Source organism: Rattus norvegicus, chromosome 11 (genome assembly GCF_021556685.1).
Source record: "Rattus norvegicus strain SHRSP/BbbUtx chromosome 11, alternate assembly SHRSP_T2T, whole genome shotgun sequence".
NCBI lineage: Eukaryota > Metazoa > Chordata > Mammalia > Rodentia > Muridae > Rattus > Rattus norvegicus.
The window spans coordinates 79,361,610-79,385,508 of NC_141544.1; the positions used below are offsets into that span (position 1 = coordinate 79,361,610).

Sequence of the window (23,899 nt, forward strand, 5' to 3'; positions counted from 1 at the left end):
ACATGACAATCCACAAGTGATGCTTGGCCAAGTCTAACCGTGAGGACCTTCCCTTGTCCTGGATGTCCCTCAAACTCAGGCCGTGTGGAAGATGCTTCCCACTCTGCCCTCCAGAGCACAGGGACCCCAAGAGATGTCCTGTCCTCCTCGTCCCATTCCAAAGGAGGCAGGAAAGAGCTAACCTCAGACTAGACAGGAAGAGAGCTTTCAAGATGCACAGTGACCCCCAACACCATGTCACCTGCTTTTACTCTCTCAGTCTCTCTCTCTCTCTCTCTCTCTCTCTCTCTCTCTCTCTCTCTCACACACACACACACACACACACACACACACACACACACACACACACACACACACGAGAAGGCAGAACTATGGGATCTCTTGTTTTCCGTGCTCTGTAGAAAGGTGGCAAGCCCGGCAACACTGAGCTAACACCGCCAGCTGCCTGCTGTGTGACCCTGAGCAAAACCGTCCGTGCGCCTGATGGGTGTTCAGTGAGCATCTACGATAGACACCACCAGGCTGCAGTGGGACAGGGACGGAAATTAATGAACTTGGCCAAGGAGGGTGAGGCTAAGCCGTTCGTCCACACAGCTGTAGGAGAGAGCAGGGAAGAACTTCTACCAACCAACGGGCATTTGTTAGCGGCTAAAAGACTTGGACTTTCAGGAGGCCAAGTGATGTTTCCCGCTCTGCTGAGACTCACCCTTAAAACATCCTTGCAGATATTACAGCACTGGGCACAGCCATTTATCCAGTCACATTCGGGGTTAATTGCCAGTGATAAGAGCAGCATAAATAAACCAAACCACAGCCTTGCCTGACAACATTTATGCACCAACCCTCAAGCACGTTTGCTCCCCCTGCCCCCGTTACATGCCTACGATCATTTTCAGTGGCCATCACTTTCCACTAAATCACCACAATAAACCCTGTAGATATAAACAACTTGCCTTTCAATAGAGCCATAAATCAGACTCCCGTGTCATCTGCATGACCCCTCTGCTGACAGGGGAGGATTAGGGCTCAAGTCTTCAATCTTGGTGCTTGTTAGAATCCCCAGGAGCACTATAAAACACTGATGCCAGGGTACGGGAGACCAGTGACAGTCTGTGCTCTGTATGTGTGAAGCCCTTGGTTTTAGCCCCAGCACAAAAAGAAATTTAAAACACCATGCTTAAGCCATCTCCACTGAACCCTCAGATTAGGTAGAAACTTGTCTCTTAGGTGTCCTTCCGACACCTTAAGTTCTGGTGGATTCTTTGCAGTTAACCCATTCAGCCAGTCTAAGCTCAACCCCAGGCATTTATTGTAAAAATGCAAGCAGACAGCCACGCCACCACACATGACTCTAAACTATGAGGGAGAGTGTGGCCGTGGCTATGCCAAGGAAATGCACTAAAAAGAACAAAGAATCAGGGTTGGGGATTTAGCTCAGTGGTAGAGCGCTTACCTAGCAAGCGCAAGGCCCTGGGTTCAGTCCCCAAATCCAAAAAAAAAAAAAAAAAAAAAAAAAAAAAAAAAGAACAAAGAATCCTTTTGGAACTTATGTAGTGATCCCTGCTCATATTGGCACTGAGGATAGGTGGTGGTGGTGTGTGGAGATACTGGTCCAGGCGGGGAGCCCTCTCTGCCAAAGTCAGACCTCCTCATTGAACCCAGGAGTGGGAACTGTCTGTCCCCCTGAGGGCTGGGCAAGTGGGGGACAGAAAATTGGTAACATACAGTGAATATGTGTATATCAAAGCAAAGAGCAGATAAGGAGAGGAGGATAGGGGTAGGGGAAGGGGAGAAGAAAGGAAGGAAGAAACCCTCCAAGATAAAATGGCAATGCAGGGTCTGGGTGCAGGTAGGTATGTGGTAGAGCCTGCTTAACTACATATGAGACTCTAGATTTTTCCCCTGGCACAAAATTGCTTAAAAGGACAAACTTGATCAATGGAAAGCTCACAAGGCCTCAGCCCTACATGAAGAACCATAGCCAACTAAGGAATTCGGAGAGCAGGATGGTCTTCCCTGGGGCATATAGTATACACAGCATAGTGGGGGCGGGGGGAACACCTTTTATCTCAGCACCCAGGAGGCAGAGGCAGGCAGATCCTGAGTTCAAGGTGTACATGGTGAGGTCCAGGGCTGCCAGGGCTACACAGAGAAATCCTGTTTCAAAAGGAAAACAAGCTATACGCATCATGCATGTAACAACTAAATTTGAAAGAGCAAGGAAAGTTATATGACAGAGTTTAGATGGAGGGAGGGGAGAGGGAGAATGATGTAATTATAATCTCAAAAGTTAAAAAACAAGGCAGATGGTGGTGTGCACACCTTTAGTGCCAGCACCGGAGAGACAGAGGCAGGTAGATCTCTGAGTTCAATGCCAGCCTAACTCTCAGAGTGAGTTCTAGAACAGCCAGGTCTACACAGAGAAACCCTGCCTACATACATATATACATATACACATATATACATATATACATACATACATATATACATACATACACACACACATGAATGCAGCATATGCCCTAGAGAGAAAAAGATAACAGTTTTAATTTAGTCTGTAGTGCAGATGTTGAGGAAAAAGGTCTCCTCCACTCTCCAGATGTGTACCAGCCCCTCTGCTTCTGCCGCCTCTTGGCTGAGATGGGAGCCCAGGCACATCCCCACTGGCAATATCTACTCTGGGCCAGTCAGAGGGCCAATGGCTCCCATCCATGCAGCATGGTGAAATGCTTACAGGAAAGAGACTTGGCCAGAGGATTAGGGATGAGGGCAAGTTCGGTGAACACACAGCTTTCCCGTCACTAAAAGAAAATGTGGCAATTAAAAACCTTGAGCACGAAATCAGTAGGAGTCACTTCCATGTGGCCCTACTCCAGGGCAGACTGTACTCCCAAGAGCTGTTGGGTAAGGCAAACTAGACCTGATTGGAGGTGGGGGTTATGGGGCACGGGAGACAACAGCAAAGTCAGAAGAAAACTCAAAATTGGGTGAGTGGGAAGTGAGGGGCTGGGCACGAAATTCTCAAAGAATGAATAAAAATATTAACTTCGATGGAGTCATTTTCCTCCTAGTCTTCTTGAGAAGACCAACTGATACACAGGTAGGTTTGCCACAGAATGAGCTCTGGGACATCAAGGGCACTTTATAGGGTGTGGAGGCTTCGAGATCCTCCAAGTGCTCCCTTAGTGAGCACTGATCTGTGTACCTACAAGATGTTATGCTTCGGAAACTCCATGCTTGACCGCAGGGCTGTAGCAGAAGGCAGTCCTGAGGTACCTGTGACAACCTCTCTTCCCTCTCGTGTCTCGAGCTAACAGAGGCAACCTCACCCCAGAGCTAAGCAACCCCAGCATCGCTTCTGACTTCTCTCCTCGTCGCCCATAAAACTAACAGGAGTTCTTCAAAGGTGAACAGCAGGATGCAGGCTCAGGAAAATGACGACTCATTTAATGCCCATCTGCACCAGACACCAGAAGGGAAAAAAGATACTACCAAAAAAAAAGTGTATTCCAACACCAGGCTGAGGCAGGTGCCTGGGTGCAGCTGTGCCTTCTGCAGCTTCTGAAGAAGCTAGAGGACCACAGAGCACTAGCCCTGAGCCCAACTATGAACAGTCTTGGCTTCATGTCCAAACTCTGGATGTGTGCAGTGCCTCCCACGCCAAAGAACTAGCAGCGTAGCCTGAACGAGGTCACGCTGCCTCCCTGAGCCTCTATTTCCACACTCTCTAAAACCTCATGTGACCCCTCTGTCCAGTGCACCCTCACACACACTAACTTGCAGGGCCACCGAATGTGAGGACAGTAGTGTCGCTGGAGAGAAAACTGACTGAAGAGAAGTAAGGCGAACTGGCCAGAGCCGGGCTCAGCTGGGGCTGTGAACACCCCAGGGCCTCCTGGGCGGAGCAGCCACCTGTGAAATGCTAGCGTCTTGGAGAAGCCCTTGAACCATCTGGAATGACTGCATCCACAGTCTAGACCACATCTCAACCCTGGGAACACCTTGTCTCATCCCCGGGAGTTTAATTAAAATAGGCTGGGTGGGCTTTAGTAAGGTCTATTTCCGAATCTCTCTATAGAATTCAGACTCGAAAGCGGATAGAAAATCCTTGATTCTGACCCTCCTTCCTCACCTTAGGCCTATAACAGCGCTAACAGAGCATACAGGAAGCCAGGAGAACCCTCTAGAGCAGCGGTTCTCACCCTGCAGGTCGAGACCCCTTTGGGAGCTGAACATCAGATATCCTGCATATCGGATATGTATATTATGATTCCAAAGAGTAGCAAGATTACAGTTATGAAGTAGCAATGAAATAATCTTGTGGTTGGAAGTCACCACAGCCTGAGGACCTATATTAAGGGGCACCAGGAAGGTCGAGAGTCATTGCTCTAAAGAACCTGGACCTAGGTGTTCCACTATTTGAGGTGAAGCCTTCCCTGGCAAGTGCCACATCTCATCCCTTTGGGACACACGTCCCCAGCCATGCTGTGCATAAGTATTTGTCTGTGAGGGAGTGCCACAGTGAACGGTAGCTGCCTGTGTAGCTGTCTGGGCAGTCGTCAGATTGAGAAAGCTGGGTGGAATTTACCAGAGGCACCACCGCAGCAGGCGGGGTCGAAGAGGTGGGGGTGGGGGTGGGGAGGTGAGGGTGGGGATGTGGGGGTGGGGAGGTGGGGGTGGGGAGGTGGGGGTGGGGAGGTGGGTATGAGGGGGCATTGGGGGTGGGGCAAGAAGAAGGTAAACACGGACTACTGAGCTAGCCACTGGCTACATCCTGTCTCAGCCTGGCCAGCATGCCCTCCAGTCAGCATGGCTCTCTCTCAGTTCCACACTAGAGCGGAACAAAAAAAACCTCCTAAGCCAAGGGTTCTCATTTCTTTTTTTCAAAAATAAAAATGGTTTTGAGGTAATCTGGTTCATTGTCATCTTAATCTGTCTAGTTAATCTGGAGAGAGGTCGAGGCCAACCGGAGAGGGTATAGAAAGGCAAAGATGTTCAAGTATCACTTGATACTTGATGCTTGTATCACTAAGCAAATACAAGTCTCCCTAAAAACTACTATTTTAAATTTCACACCATCCCCCTTGTCTTGCCAGCAATGTATCAGTAATGAACAAGCCACCGGGTAGGCGTGTGGAGCCAAAGGCAAGCCCGAGGGTCTACCTTCTACCACCCAGTTCTGCACTGGGTGCATTTTTGCCCCCAGCACTCAGCCTCCTGCTCCCTAGTGTTCCAACCAAACCGGGTGAAAGTCATGGCTGACCGCTGTCTGTTTATATTCCCCCTAATAAAAGGACCTGGAGAGGAGGGCTTAAATGGGAGAGGCTTACCTGGGGGTTAGCCCCAGAAAGCAATAGAAGGGGGCAGAAGGAAAAAGCAACCAGAAAGAGGAGAAGGAAGACAGTGTTATCACCCTAAGTAGCTATAGAGCTTAATATTCCCAGAGAACTCTGGGAAATTGGCACAACCCACACCCTAAACTAGACTGTTCCACCCCCAGGACGAAGAAAGAAGGTACTCATGGTCAGAGCACTTCTGGCCTGCCCTCCTAGTAGGCCCCAAGGTTCAAAGCCCCCAGGTGCTAGGAGCTAGAAGTTAGACAGGCAGATGCACGCCAAGGGCTCATGCCCAAGAGCATCAGGGACCTGGACATCTGCTTCGCTGATGCAGGACCTTACAGGACCGTTAGTGGGCTGTTCTCACACAAGTTTCTGCAGTGTCTGTTGGGTGGAGGGGAGGAAAAGGTTCTCCCTCTTTGGGTTAATATTAAGGTCCAACGAGGTAGGGTCTACAAGATGGTTCAGCAGTTGAACGTGTTTGCTGCACAAGCCTGCTGGCCTGAGTTGGATCCCTGGTACCCGTGGTGGAAGGAGAGAACTTGCTCCTGAAACCTAGCCTCTGACCTCTGCCTTCGTGCACACTCACAGAACAGTAACGAGAATGTTAATTTTTCAAAAGAAAAACCTCGAGACAAGGAAAGAAAAGAATACTACGGTTGTGCAGCCAGACTTGGTGGTATAGGTTTATTTCCCCAGGATTTTTGGAGACTGAGACTTAGGGTGATTAACTCAAGTTTGAGGCCAATCTGGGCTATTTATCACATTCAAGGCCAAGATGGGCTACAGTGTAAGACCCCGTCTCGGAAACAAACAAAGCACGGGGTGCTTTAGCCAGTGCCCCAGGGTGAAGTAGACTCTGTACCTATTCACTGCTTAGACCAATCCTTCAGGAGATCCCTTATTTTGGAGACTCAGGACAGGAGAGGAAGAAGTCACATTTAGAGAAATGATGATCTGAAATGACCGTTACTACCTCCCCATGGTCAGCTACACACTCGGAGCCCGAAGCAAGAATTCTAGAAACACATTCGGCAGAGCCCAGTTCTTCCATGGTATCATCATGCAGAAGCCCAACCCGCTCTCGGCCTAAGGGCAGCAGACAACTCCTGAGAGAAGCTGAAGCCAGATAAAGGAGACGTAGGACTAGCCTGGTCCAGCCCCGTCCTTTTGTTTCCTATAGGATTTCTGACCCAAATGGAAGATGAGACTTATAGGCAGCCAGCCAGCGGAGCCTGGGCAATCTCCTTCTAAGGGAGGCGAGCTGCCAAACACGGGCCTCCACACGCCTCAGTGTGGTGTCCTTGGTTGGTCTATCCCTGAGGCAGAGGCAGGGGACTGGATGGAAAGCAAGTCCTGAGAGTGCTGCAGTACATTCTACCAACACTAGTGTCCCCTGTTACACATTCCTTGCAGACGGGCGGGGGGGGGGGGGGGCGCTCATCTGGGATCAAATATATCTGATAAAGACTTCATGCAATATCCCCTTTTGGCAATGTATTAATGTATTAAAACCTTTTAAACCTGGGAGTTCTGTTCAACCCAGTAGAGCTGTCCCCCAAGGTCTTAAGGGGGCTTGGTTCCAGGACCTATCTCACACACCAAAACCTACAGACATTTCAAGCCCGTATATAAGATAGGGCGAGGTTTACACATAACCCGCACACATCCACCCATACGTTAAGCCATCTCTGGAGTCCTTGTATCACCTAATACAATGTAAATGCTATGTGACTTTATTACGAGCTCCGCTCTGTTTGGGGAACAGTGGCGAGAAAAATGTGTGTCTGTACATGTTCAGCACAGACTCAAATGTTTTTTCAATCTGCGGTATTTGGATCCACAGAGGCAGAAAGTTGACCATGCTTCCCAAACTCATTTAACACAGACTGTATGAGTATCCATGAAGTCTAAGTTAATGGACTTCTCGGGAATACGCTTGATGCGAGACTCTGGGCTAAGGGCCATCCTGAGAGAGCTGGGACCTGGGTGAACCAACCCACAGCCCTTCAGCCTAGCACAGTGCCTGGGTCACAGGAGGCACCAATGACAGATGATTGTCGGAATGAATGGGGAAGGCTGTGTGATGGTTTCCCAGTCTGGGAAGTGGTATTGTACCAGCAGTGCCAGGCGGCAGCCCCGCTTCTAAGGCACGCACTTCAAAATTGCTGCAGGAGGGTTTTGGAAGCCCTGCTCAGAGTTTAGGATTACAACCCACCAAAATAGGCTTCCAAGCCGAGCGGCTGGCTCCCTTCTGTGGAGGTGTTGGTCTAGCACTTCAGCGAAGCCTACAGTCGGCGTGCAGACATCCACCCACCCCACCACCCATTCATTCATTCCGTTTGTTCATTCAGAGCCTCAGTGAGCACCTACTATGTACGTACATCTCGCTGGGGAGACATGAGACCTGGAGCCCCAGGGGTCCCTCTGAAAGTATAGCTAGCCTGCTGTGCGCCCAGTGACAATGTCCACTGCCCAGGGAGCCCTAGAAGCAGAAGGCTAGAGAGTGATGTCAGATGGCCTCAGCCCCAGAGTAGCAGTGTGTAAACCCCCAGAGCAAGAGGTGGTTAGGAGGGGCACATTTCATGCTGACATATGAGGCTGGGCTTCAGAACAAAGCTCCTTCTGTCTCCTTATGTTTTGTTTGTCTCCCCCTCCTCTGACTATATCCCTTTGTTCCCAGGGGCAACCCTGCCCCCACTCCCAAGCTCTTCCTCTCCCCATACCAGCAGCAACAATCTCTTATGACTTTCCTGAACTCGGACCTTGCTCCTTCAAACCTGATTCCCTAATCCCTTCCTATCCCCTGTCCTCCTCCTTTTCCTGTGTTTTCTACACCAACTGGCAAACCTAGCCACGCCCCCTTTCTACTGCCCCTGCCCTATCACAGTAGCTACAGATTGCTCTGCCCCCCAACAGGAAATAGAGGCTAGAGTGGTGGGGGAGAGGAATGGGTGGAGAGCAGCAATTCCAAGCTGGACATCTCCCATGCCGGTTCACTGCTACCACCATCCAATCACCTTCCAGATCTGCATCTCTGAATGAGCACAGACTTACCAGCCCCTCCAGGATGCTACTCAGCAGACATGCACAATGCTGCTGCTTTCCACAGGGGTCACACACTATGATCTGAGAATAGTCTGTGACTCTCCAAAGATCCATAGTGTTTAAAAGATTGGTCCCCAGAGTGACGCTCGCTACTGGGAATAGGTGGAGCCTTTGAGATATGAGGTCTTTCAGGGGTTCCTAAGGTCGCTGAAAGTTTGACTTCTTGGCAGTTTTGTCTGATTTTTCTTCCATCCATGGACTCTGTGGTCCAGGCTGGCCTCAAACTTACCATGTAGTTGAGGATGGCCTTGAACTTCTGAATCCCCTGCCTCCACCTAAGAGATTAAGACATGGCTGCTTTGCCGGGTTTACATTGCTGGGTCAGGTGTTTTACCTCATCCAGCTTTCTCTCCTCCTCCTGGTTAAGGTGTGACCACTTGACTCTACCTGCACGGGCCCCTGCCTCTGCTGATCATTAAGCGGCAGTGCTCATGGGAGATGAGCTAACATGGACACCATGTCCCTGAACCTCTCAAGCTTTAGTAAATAAACATTTACTTTGTAATAAAAAGTTTGCTACCAAGGTTTCTTGTTATAATTGTGAGGAATGAAATCATATACTGAGAAGACAGTGCTGAGGTGAGCAGAGAACCCAGGAGACCGCTGTGCTGCCCTGCACGCTGAGCCATTGGATCCTAGACTGGGCTGTCACCAGAGAGAGCTCCTCTTGCTCATTAAGACCAGGAGAGCTTGGAATACTAGATCTAAGCTGTTTTAGAAGAAAGAGGAGGAGGAGGAGAAGGAGGAAGAGGAAGAGAAGGAGGAGGAAGAGGGGGAGGAGGAGGAGGAAGAGGAGGAGAAAAAGAAGAGGAAGGGGAGGGGGAGGAGGAGGAGGAAGAGGGAAGATGGGAAAGGGGAATGGGGGGAGGAGAAAGAGGAAGGAGAAGGAAGAGGAGGAGAAATAGTTTAGGTTGAGGGATTTATTGCATGTAGCCCTTGCTTAACATGCTCAAGGCCCTGTATTTGATCCCTAGCACCAAAACAAATAAACAAATCCAACAATTTCTGGCATCCGCCCCAGACCCTTGGAAGTTGCACTTTCTAGCAGCACCTGTGTATCTGCATCTTCCAAAATCACCACAGAGGACGGTGATAGCCTAGGCTAGGCTCAGTGTTAAACTAACGGAGGTGAGCTCTTGCTGCCACAGTGCTACAGCGAGCCTAGCAGGCAGCCTTCTGGCTCCACGCTTGCACCCCACTGACAGACAGCATCTTCTTCCGTCACTGCCAATCCAGTTGCCAAAAAGGCCTCCTACCTGGGGCAAAAATATGCCTCTATTTTCTGCCCTAAAACCTATCCTTGGGAGCAACCAAAACTGAGTTAGCACCTCTTGTAAACTCCAACAAGAAATCACAACAGCTTGTCTAGTTCATTTCTCTCCTGCAGTATCCGACACTCTGTCAACTGTCCCCCTAGAATTCAAGGTCTTTAGTACTCTACTAAACTAGTCACCTCCCTCTGAATTTTAGAACTAAACATCATACATGACAAGATTTCAACCTTCCTACGAACTGGATCTCATATAACAGAACCAAGAGTTCTACCTACTTTTCCTACAGTCATACCAAAGATGGACTTATGGGAGGTCATTGTTTGTTTGTTTGTTTGTTTTTTCTCCCACAACCCACAGACCACCCACTAAAGCTCACTGTTTGTCAATTAGAAATCCCTGGATTTTGTTCATAGTGTTATAGAGATCTTTCCCATCTTGCAACTGGACATTGCCTTGAGAAGGTGAAAGTATGTGTGCATGTGTGTGTGTATGTGTGTGCACCTGTGCATGGGTGTGTGAGTGTGCATGTATGTGCATGCCTGCATTGTATATATATGTTCATACATGCATGTATGTATAAAATGTGTGTGCACATGTGTGTATGTGTGCATACCTGCATGCGTGTGTGCATGTGTGAATGTTCATGCCTGCATGTGTGTATGCATGCCTGCGTGTATGTATATGTGTGTGTACAATGTGTCTTATATGCGTGTATGTATAAAACTTTGACTTTCGGAGTTGGGGATTTAGCTCAGTGGTAGAGCACTTGCCGAGCAGGTGCAAGGCCCTGGATTCGGTCCCCAGCTCCGAAAAAAAGAAAAAAGAAAAAAAAAAAAAAAACTTTGACTTTCCAGTTTGCTGCATTCCAGTTTGAGCCAGCTACCCCTATCTGATAAGCATGGATAAGAGAAGAATATGCTCAAACATCACTTAGATTAACTATACCCAAAGGACTTATGGGAAAAACCATGGTGAAGTTCTCAGAGCAAACTTTCCATTCCCAGCACTCCTGAGAAGTAAGCAATCCCAAACTGGGCCTGCCACAAAATGAAAGAAGTTAGCTGAGGTATTATGTAGGCCTTGTGAACAGGAAGTCACCCAGCTAGGACCTGGCATAACCTAGGAAGAGTCCCTCCTGGGGTCCCCTGCCACACCCCTACTCCCACATTTGACTGGAACCCTGGTGGCAGTTCCATGTCTCTCAGGAGAGGAGGTAGCCTGGCCCAAGCCTGGGCCTTATTCTGATGCCAACTCCCAGCATTGACACAGGCACTCGTGGCCAAGGCCTGTCTACACAGGACGGCTTGGGTCCCAACCCTTTGTGTAGAGAAGTTGGAGAGGTCATGTATCCTCTGTATGGACAAATGGGAGTATACTGTCCCTGAGATCTTATGTGCACATCAACTTAGACTGACTATGAGGATCTCCATCAACCCAGCAACAGACCATTCTGACCTTCTGCTGAGTTGTCGCTAACGGGCTCCTCCCCCTCATATCACTGATTCTTCCCCCTCCCAAGAGCTAGCAAAAGACCCCCACCCCCAATCCAGAAGCCTGCTCGAGCTCTGCCAGGAGCCACGTCTACTCCCCTCTAAGTACCCAGTCCTAGCTGCCTGCAAAAGGAAAACAGAATTGAAAACAATTAGGAACTATAACTAGCAAATGCAATTAGCCCCGAGGCTAATTGAGGGTCGACAAACAGACCCTCCTCTGTTCCAGACTTAAAGCCGACCCTGACTCCAGCCTGCGGGCTTCACTTGTGGCCAGGTTGCCCTTGCACAGAAATACAAGTGATGAAGAATTAACTGGTGGAAGGCAATGCAGGGACTGTAGGGTAAGTGTGTCCCTTTCCATGTGACCCAGCAGCAGCACACTTTGGGGAGGCCACGATGACCCATCAGAAGGCCTCTGGGCCATGTTCCAGAGCGAGGAGGCGGCTTCTCGGCAGATACTGTGAAGCACACGGCTGCAGGAGCAGGGGGGTAAGGGAGTAGATCACTCAAGCCCCTAGGCTCAAAGATTAAATGACAAGAGGGTGCACCAGGCCCTCCCTGGGGAGCTCAGGTCAATAATGATAATTCGTTATCATTAGAATAATGAGAAAGGCAAGAGCCCTTGGAAGCCAGCCCAAAACAAGCAGGTCAGAGCTGCAAGGATCTCCTCTGAAAGGCTTTCCAGCCACCCCAGCACTAGTCAGACAGACTGACGGACGGACAAGCAGACAGGCAGGCACATGCACATATGCTTGTCCCTGAACAGCCATGGGACTCCATTCCTGACCTACATCCTCATCTTTACTTCCTCGAGGCAGACATGCACACGTGCTCAGTCACGGAACATCACCCACACAGTGCCTGTGCCATTCTGATGGCTGGAACAACTGGTGACAGTTGTCAGCTTCAAACAGGTACAAAAGAAGACATACAAGAAACCACTAAGCTAAGCTTCTCCCAAAGGGGCTGGGAGAGAAGAAGGGTGAGGAGCTACGGCAGATAGAAGTCAAGAGGGGGGGGTGGGCATCCCCTCTGCAAGCTCCCGAGAAACTCGCAGGGTCAGAATCTTCCCCCCAGAAGTTGTGCCAAACAGATTTAATGTGGCCACAAAATAAAACATCCCACGTTTGAACAGGGCCCCTACTTCCCAAAGAGCTTGTCCATCCATCTCACTTCCTAAGATATCTCTGGAAGAAAGAAATGACTGTCTTCTGGAGTTCAAATGAACACCTCACCCCCACAGGTCCCCAGGACATTATCTCCAAAAACATTCTCTGACAGCCAAGAACGGGTATTAGTTGTGGGAGCATGCTTGTTTGTGTGTGAGTGCACACAGAGGCTTTATGTAGCAGAGTGGGATTCAGTCAAACAAAAATGAGGTTGCCATGGCAACAGGCTCCAGCATCATTGCAGCCTATTAACACAAGTGAGGAATGTGTTTGGCAGATGCTCGAGTGTTATTTATGGTATGGGTGTAGCACAGGGACCTCTAACAGGCAAAGGAGGAAAAAAAACCAACAACCTATGACGCTCCTACTGTACCCTCAAGTGAGGGGATAAAACCATGAGAGCAATGCACAAGCACAGAAGAGGCTGAGAGGCAGAGAGAAGGAGAGAAGGAGGCAGAATGAGCTGAAAGGCCAAGGAAAGGGTAGGTGGGCAGATATCCACAGGGGTGCTGGAGTGGATGGAGGAAGTGAGAGGGAAGGAGCAGGTGGGGAGAGAGGAAGAAAGGAGTACCCAGTACCACCAAGAGGGGCCCCTGCACCTCCAGCCTTAGTAATCTTCCAGGTGAAGACCAACATGCTAAGAAACCAAGGGCTGCTTCCCTGACTGAGCCAAGATGAAGCCCACACATCAAAGGGGTGGGGCAAAGCACACAGACTAGATCTTGCTGAGAGCCCCAGGCTATAGTAGGGTAGATGTTAGCCTTGCAGACAGTCCAAACACCACAGAGTGGAGAGGCAGGGTCGGCAGTGAGGGGCATCAGAGCTCAAACACGGAACAGGTTTACTATCACCACCTGTCCTGGGCACGTGTCTTCATTAGGGAAACTTAACAACTAACCAGAGTCACTCTCCAACACCTGCTGCTTTAAAGCAATCTGAGGTGAGGTAAACGCTTGGCTGGTCCACTTCCGTTTCTCCATCACCCAGCACAGTTTTTACTCAAGAAAGACACATTCTGGGTCATGCATAATCTGAAAGTCAAGTACAAAAAATAAAATAATAAAATAAAATAAAAGGTGCTGTTTTCTCTGAGACCAAACAGAAAGAATGCTTGTGTTCCCTTGTCTTGGCCCAATCCTATCCAGCTCTGCTAGACTTAGAGAAGACATTTTAAAAAAAGAAAAAAAAAGTTAAGTATAAACCTACTCCAAACCCTGCAGCCAAGGAAAAAGTCTAAAGACCACAGTCGGGGGAAAAAAAAGCCTGGCATGTGGAAGGGTAGAGTAGAGAGGGAGGGAAGAAGGACTAGCCTGAGGAACCACTAGGGAAAGTCCAGCTGATAGACAAGATTGCACAGTCTTGTTCATGCTAAGACGAGGCTTGGGTTTATCTCCACAAAAGCCTACGCTCAGGACTACCTCCCATTATTGTCAGACCTCAGGTTCTCAAGTCTGTAAGTGCCTTGAGCTAGCCTAGAAACCTCCACTGCCACACACAAGCCAAAGACTCTTCCTTCCAAAGAAGAGCTGCGCCCACTGCCCCCCCCACTGACACAATGCCCATTTAAGACTGTAGCCCCATAACGACAGTGGCAACCCTTTCAAACAACAACCATATTTTTTTTTTTACAACAACCATATCTTAAAAGATGGCTCTCAAGTTCAAAGCTGATGTCTAAACCCCCTCCCTCTGTGATACCAGATCAGAAAAATGCACACTGCCTCCCATTTGACCTGGTCCACTCACTGGACCCCAACCAAGCCTGTGAGAAGTTACTAAATCATGCTAGGTATCTAGTACACCTGGGGAAAGGGGGGGGGAGAGAGAGAGAGAGAGAGAGAGAGAGAGAGAGAGAGAGAGAGAGAGAGAGAGAGAAACAGCCCAGGACTCCAAGGATGTTACACTAGCAAAGTCAGTGGCTGGCAGAGAAGAACGAGTGTTTCAACATGCCTCTGGGTCTACTATTAACCAAGCAGAGAGGAGAAAACCCAGCGTGGCCATAAGAGGAGATCCTCACAGGAGGTGAGGCTCCACACTGAGGATACTCAGAGTAATAGGGGCATAGTGAACCCTTTCATTCTCTAGAAGGGAAACTCGGGACCCAGAGAGGTCTCTCCCAGTCACAGTGCCCCATGAAGAGTCAGAACTTATATGATTTATTATTCCCCATGGGTGTGGATGTACCCTGAGGGCACGGGAGAGCGCACCCAGAAGGATGCAGCACTGGACGGGATCAAAGTCTGGGAAAAGAAGGTAGAAGTGGAGAGGAGGAGGGAAGCAATAACAATGGAATTCTGTTGAGAGGTTCTATGAGAAGGGGCAGGTAGCAAAGGAGGGGTAGGGGCGTGCAGCGCTGTCCAAAGCTACACTCACCCACCTGCAAGACCCCAGTTGATGCTCCAACTGAACAACGTACAAACAGGCCCCGTGAGGCTCACAGACTGTGGCAGAGAACAGGGTGTGGATATCAGGGAGACCGTCTCACCCTGGGGTCAAGTCTGAGTCACCAGTTAACCAAGAACCATAAGTCTGATGTCCTTCCGAGCCCTAGGTTTGCCCAACAGGTCCCATTAGGGATATAAGGTGCCTGCATGGCAGCACCCGGAGTGTCCGTTGGAGGGGATCGTGATGTTCACTCCTCACAGCTGGAAAGGGGACAGCCATCACACTGGCATCACACACACCACAACAGCTCCTTCCCACCTGTGCTAAAGGCAAATTTTGTGGCTTGGGTCACTTTGGGAGAGAAAGCAAACTTAAATCAGCTTCAAGGTCTCAACAACTCCCTGCCTCAGGGAGCAGGGTTATAGACTCCTCCTTAAGACTGGGCAACAGTCTTTCACAATGCTGTGTCCAGGACCAGCTAACAAACCCACAGAGGAGTTCAGGAGGGGATGGCTACTAGAGGGTTCAGTCACTGATGTTGGGAGAGTCGTTTATACAAGACCAGAAGTTCTGAAAGAAATGGGGACTCTGAAAATGTCCCAAACCCTCCTTTCTTGCCTAAGTTGGCAATTGTGACTAGTATGAAGAATATCCTCTACTGGGCCGGCAACATTACCAGCCATACAAGAGTAGTCTTTAATAGATAAAGAAGCTAGGCCTAGAAGGCGCACACCGCAGCGGGGCATGAAGCCTTGTCTCTCTGGCTACTTTTTTTTACCACTTTTAACTGGTGTGGACCTAATTCCTTTTCTCTAAAATCAGGCCGACGCCTGCCCACCCCTCAATCAAGTGTGGCCAAGTGAGCCCCTACCTGTTTCAGCAGAAACTGGTCCTGGGCGTTGGTGTGCAGAGAGATGGCCAAGTGGAGAGCCGACAGAAGCACCCCGCTGAGCACCGCAGCCCTCATGCGCACAGGCAGCAGGGTGTAGATGGTATAGATGAAGAACACGGTCCACCAGATGCCTTCGGAGGCGCTGCGTGGCTGTGGCAGCAACAGGCCCACTACCTGGACGGCCAGCACCACTGCAATGAGCGCATAGCAGGCCAGGCCCATGTGGTCCTGGTGGAAGGCTGCACGGTTGCAGAGCACAGCCATGATAAGGATCACGCCCACAGCAGCTGCCAACACGGCCAGGTAGACTACCTGGAGCGGGGGCCGTGCCGCGTGGAAAGCGAGCATGACCAGGCACACGAGCACCAGCACGGCCATGAGCATGGTGAGGCTGCTCTGGTTCAGGCGGAAGAAATAGCGCTGGTACAGACGCTCCAGTTTGTCCGACGGGAACTTCTTAGAGCGGAATATCTGCAGCAAGGCCAGGCAGCAGGCGCCCAACGACAGCACCGTGCCGGTCCCAGAGCCTGACGCCACGGAACTGCCTCCATCCTCGGACCCGTCTCCATCCTCGACGGTGCCAGTTCCGGGCTCCAGCTCCTCGGCCGCTCGGCCTTTTCCTCGACGCTCCTCCAGGCCCACCTCCACCGAGCGGGGGCGCACCTCCGTGCCACCTGCGGCTGCTGCGGCCGCCGCCGAACTGCCACTGCCGCCCGCAGGGGGCGCCCGGGTGCTGCCCCCTCCAGCCGCGCCCCGCCGCTGCCGCCTGCTGCCGCGACCGCCGTCGTCGCCGCCGCGCTCCTGCCAGGCCGACTTAGAACGGAAGCTGAAGCCGAAGCCTCCGACCAGAGGGTCGTCACCGCTTAGTGGAGGGTCTTCATCGTCGTCGCCACCGCGCCAACGGCTAGCCAGGCGCTGCTGCTGTTGTGGGGTCACCGCTCCCCCAGATCGCTTGGTGGAGCCGCGGGTCGATCCCCCGGGGGCGTGGGGGTAGCCATTGGCGCGGGAATCGGCTTCTCCCCACGCGGCGCGATGCTCCGGGCCTCCCCGGGGCGCGGGCGACGCTGCTGTCTGTGCAGCGTAGCCCGGGGGGCTCACGCTTTTGGAGCCGGACATCCCCCCCTCGGCTTCGTCGTCTTCTTCCTCTTCCCCCGGGGGCCGGGCCGGGGGTCTCCAAGGAGAGGGCGGACGGCCAAGCAGGGGGACCAGGCTAGGGTCACACGTCGAGGGAGGCCCAGGGCCCTGCGCAGCAGCGGGACATCGTGGCACCCCCGTCCTGAGCGGTGGAGGACAACGGGAAGGCTAGCGGGGAGACAGCGCAGCCCCGAGGTGAGAAGTAGCTACGAATCAGAGTCCAGAGTCCCAGGTCCGAGACGGAGTTGGCTCCGAGCGGGGGCAGTGGGGACAGCTCTGGCTGCTGCGCCGCGCGCAGAGACGTCCGGACTCCTGGCTCGCGTCGAGCTCGGGCCGGGAGTTGAGGACCAGGCGGGACGGAGAGGTGTCCTTGCGGGCGGCGCCTCTCCGAAGCTGGCAGTTCCCGGACGCGGCGCTCGAGGCTTCTGCCTAAGCGGAACGCAGCGACTCTCCCAGCAAGGTGGCGGCGAGGGCGGCTCGGCAGGGGTCCCGGCACGGAGACGCAGCGGGTGCCCTTTGCTCGCAGCGCACTGGGAGCGACTGGGAGGTGCAGGCTCCTGCCAGCATTATTTTCTTACGAGGGGTGGGGAGGTGGGATGGGGGGTGGAGAGGACGGGGGAGGGGGCGGCGGGCGGAGCAAGAGCTCCGGAGCCCTGGGGAGGAGGGTCCTGGAGCCCGGGGGGGCCGTCGCCCGCATCCCCCACCTCCAGAGGCGCGAGTGGGAGCGTGGCCCCGGCGAAAGGCGAACAGAGCCTCCGGCGCGTCCGCGCAGGGGGCGGGGGCGAGGACCGGCTCCTGCGGTGCGGCCCTTCTCTTCTCGTCTCCTCCTGTCCCCCAGACCCAGCAGGCTGCCCCGCGCCCGCAGGTCCCGAGGGCTGAGTCGCTGGCTCCGCAAGCCCCGGGTTCCTCGCTGCCGGGGGCTGGCCCACCGTGGCCGGGCGCAGAACCACTACGCGGAGGGCGGAATCCGGCGCAGCGCCGCCGCCGTTCTGCCCCAACGCAGGCGGGCTTCTCCCGGGGACCACGGCATCCAGCGATGGAGGGCTGCGGCTCAACAGCAGCCGGCCGACAAGGGCCGGCCGAAGAGCCGCGGCGCCCCGGGAGCGCTCCCGAGGGGCCCGCGGGAGCCCGGCTCCGGGCGCGCCATGCACGCCTCGGGCCCTGCGCCGCTCCGGCCGCTCGCGCCGCTCCTCCCTTCTCGCCCGCTCGCCGCCGCCGCCGCCGCCGCCGCCGGAGCGCCCTCCGCATCCCCTCCTCCCGCCGCCTCCCCGCCCCCCGCGCCGCCCGGGCCTCGGCTCACAGCGGCGTGCGGCCGCCTCCGCCCTCTGCCCTGCCGCCGCCCGAACCCTGGCCCCGGCGCCCCGCGAGCATACTCAAGCTCGGCCCGGGGGCCGCAGGGACCCCCGCGCCCCTTCCTCACCTAAAATTTTCACTGCGCCCCTCCCTCCCTGGTGCTTGGAGCCGGGTCAACTGACGGATCCCTCGTCGGACCTGGGTAGTGGGCGATCCACCCCCGGCCGGGTCTTGCGACCCCAGTCCTATCTCCCCTCTTTTTATTACCCTTTCTCCCCCACCCCCATTCAGCCCAACTTCAGCTACGGTGCTGCGCCCCCCTTCTCTGGTCCGGCTCTATTGGCCGCTTCCAGAGCTGTCAGACTCGAGTCCGGCGCTCTTATTGGGCGATTCTGTGGCCCGTCTACGGTGCCAACGGAGGGCGCGCCGGGTGGGGGGCGCCCCGGCCGCTACTGCCGCAGGGAACTGGAGACAGCGTCCCTGGAGAGGACGGAGGGACCCAGAGCCAGACCCGGAAATGAACTAGGGAGATGCAGAGACCGAGGATGTCTGAGACAGAAAGACAGCGATAGAAAAGATGGAGTTGCTGGCAGTGGGTGAGGCCGATGCAGCCAGGGTGGGGCGGGCAGGACCGCTTTGGAGCGTAGTTACTAAGAGAAGATACCACTGGCAGCTGTGGGAACACCTGGCGTTTATAAGGAACCCTTTGCCTGTCCGTGTCTTTTAAATCACATTTGGTTCTAGTAACAACCATGGGCTATGATGGGGACAGGGCCTGCGTAGTTAGTTCCTGTTTGCCAGTGTGGAAACTGAGGCTCTAAGAACTTGGCCAACTAGGAATACGCCATACAGGTCTCCAAACCACAATCCAAAGATCTTTTCTTCAATGCTATGGTGTCTCCCACACCTACCCAGATGCTCCCACAGCAAGCTAGAATCTCTTTGTCAGTCAGAGAAGCAAAAATGACCCTTCTGGGAACTCCTGAATAAAGGCAAGGGAGGACAAGAGTAGATAAGCTGAGTAGAAGACCTGGGTCTGTCTGCCTCTTCAGCTCTCTTGACCCCTAAGCTGACCTACCAGAATTCTGGCAGTTTTGCTTGGGGAGGCTGAAGCATATTCTGTCAGCGTCTTCATCCTTCTGTCCTCCTCCAAAGTTGACAAGAAGCCTAGAAGTCCAGATCCCCTACTGGTCATTTCCAGGGCGACTGAAGATAAACCTTTACAGAGCTACAAATCACGAGGATAAAAAAAAAAGAGAGAGAGACAGAGAGAGAGAGAGAGAGAGAGAGAGAGAGAGAGAGAGAGAAATTCCAAGGGATCTGAGTAAACGGGATCTTGAGTAATCATCCAGCCTTTGAGTAATCTATGATTAGCTAAGTGGTAAAAAAGCAACACGAACCTAGCCAACAAAACCCTTTTCACGTTGGAAATTTGCAAAGCGCAGTACTGTGCTGGATGCTACCAAGAAAAGATGAGCAGACTGGGCCTGGAACTCATAATCAGGGAGCGAGCAGAGCTGGCCAGACCCTCCAGCTCACCCACCCTCACTATCCGACGAGATTCCAAGAGCCTATCAGTATACAGAAAACCCGTGGTTTCCCACTGTGAGCGCCAAAAAGATTCTGGGGGTGCAATCTGGATCCAGCAGGGAAGGAAGATGGGCAGTATTTTGTAAGCTTCTTGGTACTGTAGGGATATTCTATTGTCAGAGTCAAACGCCAATAAGAGAACAGATTTCGTTGTGATCTTAATTGGCTTTTCTTTGCGATTTGGGAATCAAGCAACAGCTCATTCAGTGCGATAGACTGAGTGATCTGATGAGCTACGCAGAAGCGCTTTGGCTTTCTAGACAGAAAATGGCTGAAGAGGCAGAATCAGAACAAAGAGAGCATAGCTCATTTCAAAGAAGGTGAACCCAGAGCCGGACTTCCTTATCTGGTGGAGGCTGGCACGTTTGGGATGCTCAGACCTGCATATCCTCTCTCTGCCCCCTAGTTTCCTGGAAGGTCAGATGAATAGCAGTGTGGCCTGACTGGGACCTGAGCGTGAGTGCATTTCAGTTGGGTCTGTTGGGTCTGGTGCAGGATCTCAGTCTAAGGCAGTGACCTCCTGTAAACTTTTTCAACCTTCTTAAAGAAAGTGCTGATGACTCCAGCATAAAGATGAACGCATTTCCAGAATTCAGCCGTCATAGCACATAAGATGTTTAAGAGACACTTGGGAGATAGGCAACTGCCTGCGGAGAAGGCAGGCAGGTAGACAGTGAGGTTGCATCCTTGAACTTGTTCTCATTCCTTTCCCTCCTCCCCCTCCTTTCCCTCCTCCCTCCTCCCTCCTTCCCTCTTTCCCTCCTCCTCCCCCTCCTTTCCCTCCTCCCTCCTCCCCTCTTTCCCTCCTCCTCCCCCTCCTTTCCCTCCTCCCTCCTCCCCTCTTTCCCTCCTCCTCCCCTCCTTTCCCTCCTCCCTCCTCCCCCTCCTCTGCCTCCTCCCTCCTTCTTTCCCTCCTCCCCTCTCATCTCCCTCCTCCCTCCTTCTTTCCCTCCTCCCCTCTCATCTCCCTCCTCCCTCCTCTTCCTTCCCCTCTTCTCTACCCGCCCCCCACTCATCCAGTCCTGCTAATTGAAACTAGGACTTCTAACACAGTAGCAAGCACTCCCCACTCTGACATTCTTTCAGTTCTCTTCAATTACAGCAATCATTTTTTTTACAACAAAAGCTGTGTGTGTCATAATGCTGTCAATGTTTTTCATGTCAATAAACAGTTTATTTGCAATACTCAATTTGAACACATTCTCGCTATGTAAATCAGGCTGGCCTTGAATCTGTAATCCCCCTGCCTCAGCTTCCGGAGCACGAGGGGTTACCAATGCACACCACTGCATTGGGTAAATGTCTCTTTAATTGTTGGAGTGAAACTCCATTGTATGAGCATATTGGAACTGTCATAAGCAATACTCTTCTGTTAACCATTAATCACTCTCGTGGTCATTTATAATATATTCTCATTCTTTTACTGTTAGGAGTAATAAGCATTTTGATAGATAAATCTTTACATGCATCCTTGGGAGAAATTCCTGCAAGTAAATCTGTTCCATCAAAAGATGAACATAATGTCCTGGTAATATTTCAGAACTCTGCCACCAGCCCTTGACTTGCGAGGCACCAACTGGCCCTTGGATGCTCTTGGTACACAACCATATCTGCGTCCTTTTGTCTAAAACTTAGGTCATCTCCCAAGTAGCTCGCTGCCCCTCGTGCTTTCTCACGGACAGTGGGATGACTGTTTCCAAATTCGTTGTGAGTGGTGATCTGTCCATATCTGTCTCTCCTTCCACATCCTCATTACCACCTTTGTCCAGAAGGGCCCCTCCTTGCCTTGACAACTTCTGGTCCACTTCATCTCATTGAATCCCCTCCAAAAACTGTTCACACAGCCACTTTCATTCCCCCACCACTTCCCATATGACTCGGCCCCTGCACTGCTCCATAAGACACTGTAGACACTATCCCTTCCTCTGAAGTGATCAGCACCTAGGGGAAGCCCTTTTTAATGCCCCTGCACCTGCCCTGGGGCTGGTAAACACTCCCAGCTCCCCTGCTCTCAGGGTACCTCGCTCACATCAGCACATGGTTTGGATATCTTTCCAGACCTGGCTACACAGAGTCTGCAAAATTAGTATTGTTCACTTTGTACCCAGTGCTAAGCCTGGTCCCTGACACACAGTTGCCCACTCAGGATGTGGCCTCAAGTATGTGTGTGGAGGGAGCTTGCCATGATAAATGAAGATGGACATTTGGATTGAATGCTTCAACACAATGCAGGGGAGTGGTTTTAAAGACAAAGAGGAACACATGTGGAGAGTTAGCCCAGCAATTAACAGCATTTGCTGTCCATGTGGAGAACCCAGATTCAATTCCTATTACCTGCAAGGTGGCTCACAAGTCTATGTAACTTCAGTCCCAGGGGTCTGACACCTTCTGTTATCTCTTCAATCACCAGGCTCACGCGTGTACATTTTTTACATGCATGCAAAATACTCAGACATAAAATAATAAACCTACAAAAAATAAGGAAGTGGAGCTATGGAGGGTCTTGCTGCTCAAGCATGAAGACATGAGTTCAGATCCCCAGCACCCACATGAACGCCAGTCTATAACACCAGCCAGCAAGCGAGCACAGCAGCAAGTTCCAGGTTCATTAAGTGGCCCTGTCAAAAAGGAAGATGCAGAACATAGACACAGACGTGGAGATCGACCTCTGACCTCTACAGATGCATACACTGGTAGAGCACACACACGATTTGAGAACAGGAGTGCCCTGGTGTTAGGAGGCAACCTCTGGCAGTGACAAAGGACATCTCAAGACCATAGACAAATCAGGAAGCTATTTCGGAGCAGATGCAGTCTGGACCAGAGTGACAGCAATAAGAAGAGCACTGGCTGGAGCAGTCTGAGGACTGTCCCCGTGTGAGGGAGGAGTCTTTCAGATGGGGAGATTACTCAGAAAAGCAGGACCATAGGGTGGAAAAGGAGTTCCTAAGAATGCCCAGGCTCGCAGCTGGAGAGATGGCTCAGCGGTTAAGAGCACTGACTGTTCTTCCAGAGGTCCTGAATTCAATTCCCAGCAACCACATGGTGGCTCACAGCCATCTGTAATGGGATCTGATGCCCTCTTCCGGTGTGTCTGATGTCAGCTACAGTGTTCTCATACACATAAACCATTAAAAAAAGAGAGAGAGAGAGAAAGAATGTCCAGGCTGTACAGCAGAGGTAGAGGATACTGGCCTGAGGCCCCTCTGCAGTAAGCTTGCATTTTGCCATTGGGAATCTCAGCACTTTTTCCTTGCTGCTCCAAGAGCCTTTGAGAAATGTGTCTGTAGTCAGTCAGAGCCACTGTCTTAGTTAGGGTTTTACTGCTGTGAACAGATACCATGACCAAGGCAACTCTTATTAAGGACAACATTTAATTGGGGCTGGCTTACAGGTTCAGAGGTTCAGTCCATTATCATCAAGGCAGGAACATGGCAGCATCCAGGCAGGCCTGGTGCAGGAGGAACTGAGAGTTCTACATCTTCATCTGAAGGCAAACAGGAAAAGACTGGCTTCCAGGCAGCTAAGATGAGGGTCTTAAAGCCCACACCCACTCCAACAACGCCACACCCACTAATAGTGTCAGTCCCTGGGTCAAGCATATACAAACCATTATCCATTCTGGCCATCTACCCCTTATGTCTGTCCCTTCAGGACTTCATTCTACACTACTCCAGACCGCTCCTTTTGAAGAATATATCTACTTTAGAACCAGAACATTAGGACCTAAGTGTTTTAGAATATGCAATCGTTCCTAGAGAAGTTAGTTCTGGCAGCATTCCTCTACATACAAACTCTTTTGCCCACTCAGCTTAAAATCCCACTAGTAGAGGTTCATACTTTGGGCTAACACTCAAAAAAAATGCAGAAAATCCAGAGACAGAACATAGATTAGTGGGTTTTGAGGCCTAGAGGAGAAGAGGACTGGGTAGTGACAGCTCATGAGTAGATTTAGGGTGATGGAGATGTTTTAAAATTAGATTATGGTGATTGTGTAACTCTGTAAATATACTAGAAACCATTGAATTACAGAATGGAATCTCTGGGGGAAAGGGGGAGAGGGCGAGGGCTCTGCGAGTAAAGTTCTTGTTTCTCAAACATGAGGGTGAGCATTTACTTTCCAGCACTCACATAAATGCTGAGTGTGGTGAAGCATACAGCTCCGAGACTGGGGAGCACACCATTGCGCCAAAGTTCTACCTCAGGGGCTGGAGAGATGTTCAGC

The 23,899-nt window shown here is 51.7% G+C and overlaps 1 protein-coding gene across 2 annotated transcripts in view; it reads right to left on the reverse strand.

Annotated features, from left to right (window-relative positions):
* The window catches only part of Adcy5 (adenylate cyclase 5), a 148,012-nt gene extending 130,001 nt beyond the window's left edge, over positions 1 to 18,011 (reverse strand). The window contains exon 1 of one of the 2 annotated variants that reach the window (XR_015632862.1): positions 15,637 to 18,011. Coding sequence is in view for 1 of the 2 variants with exons in the window: in NM_022600.2 (NP_072122.2) it covers positions 15,637 to 16,773 (1,137 nt within the window). In the remaining variant the exon portion in view is untranslated. 2 annotated transcript variants of the gene reach the window in all.
* Positions 18,012 to 23,899: the final 5,888 nt, after the last annotated feature.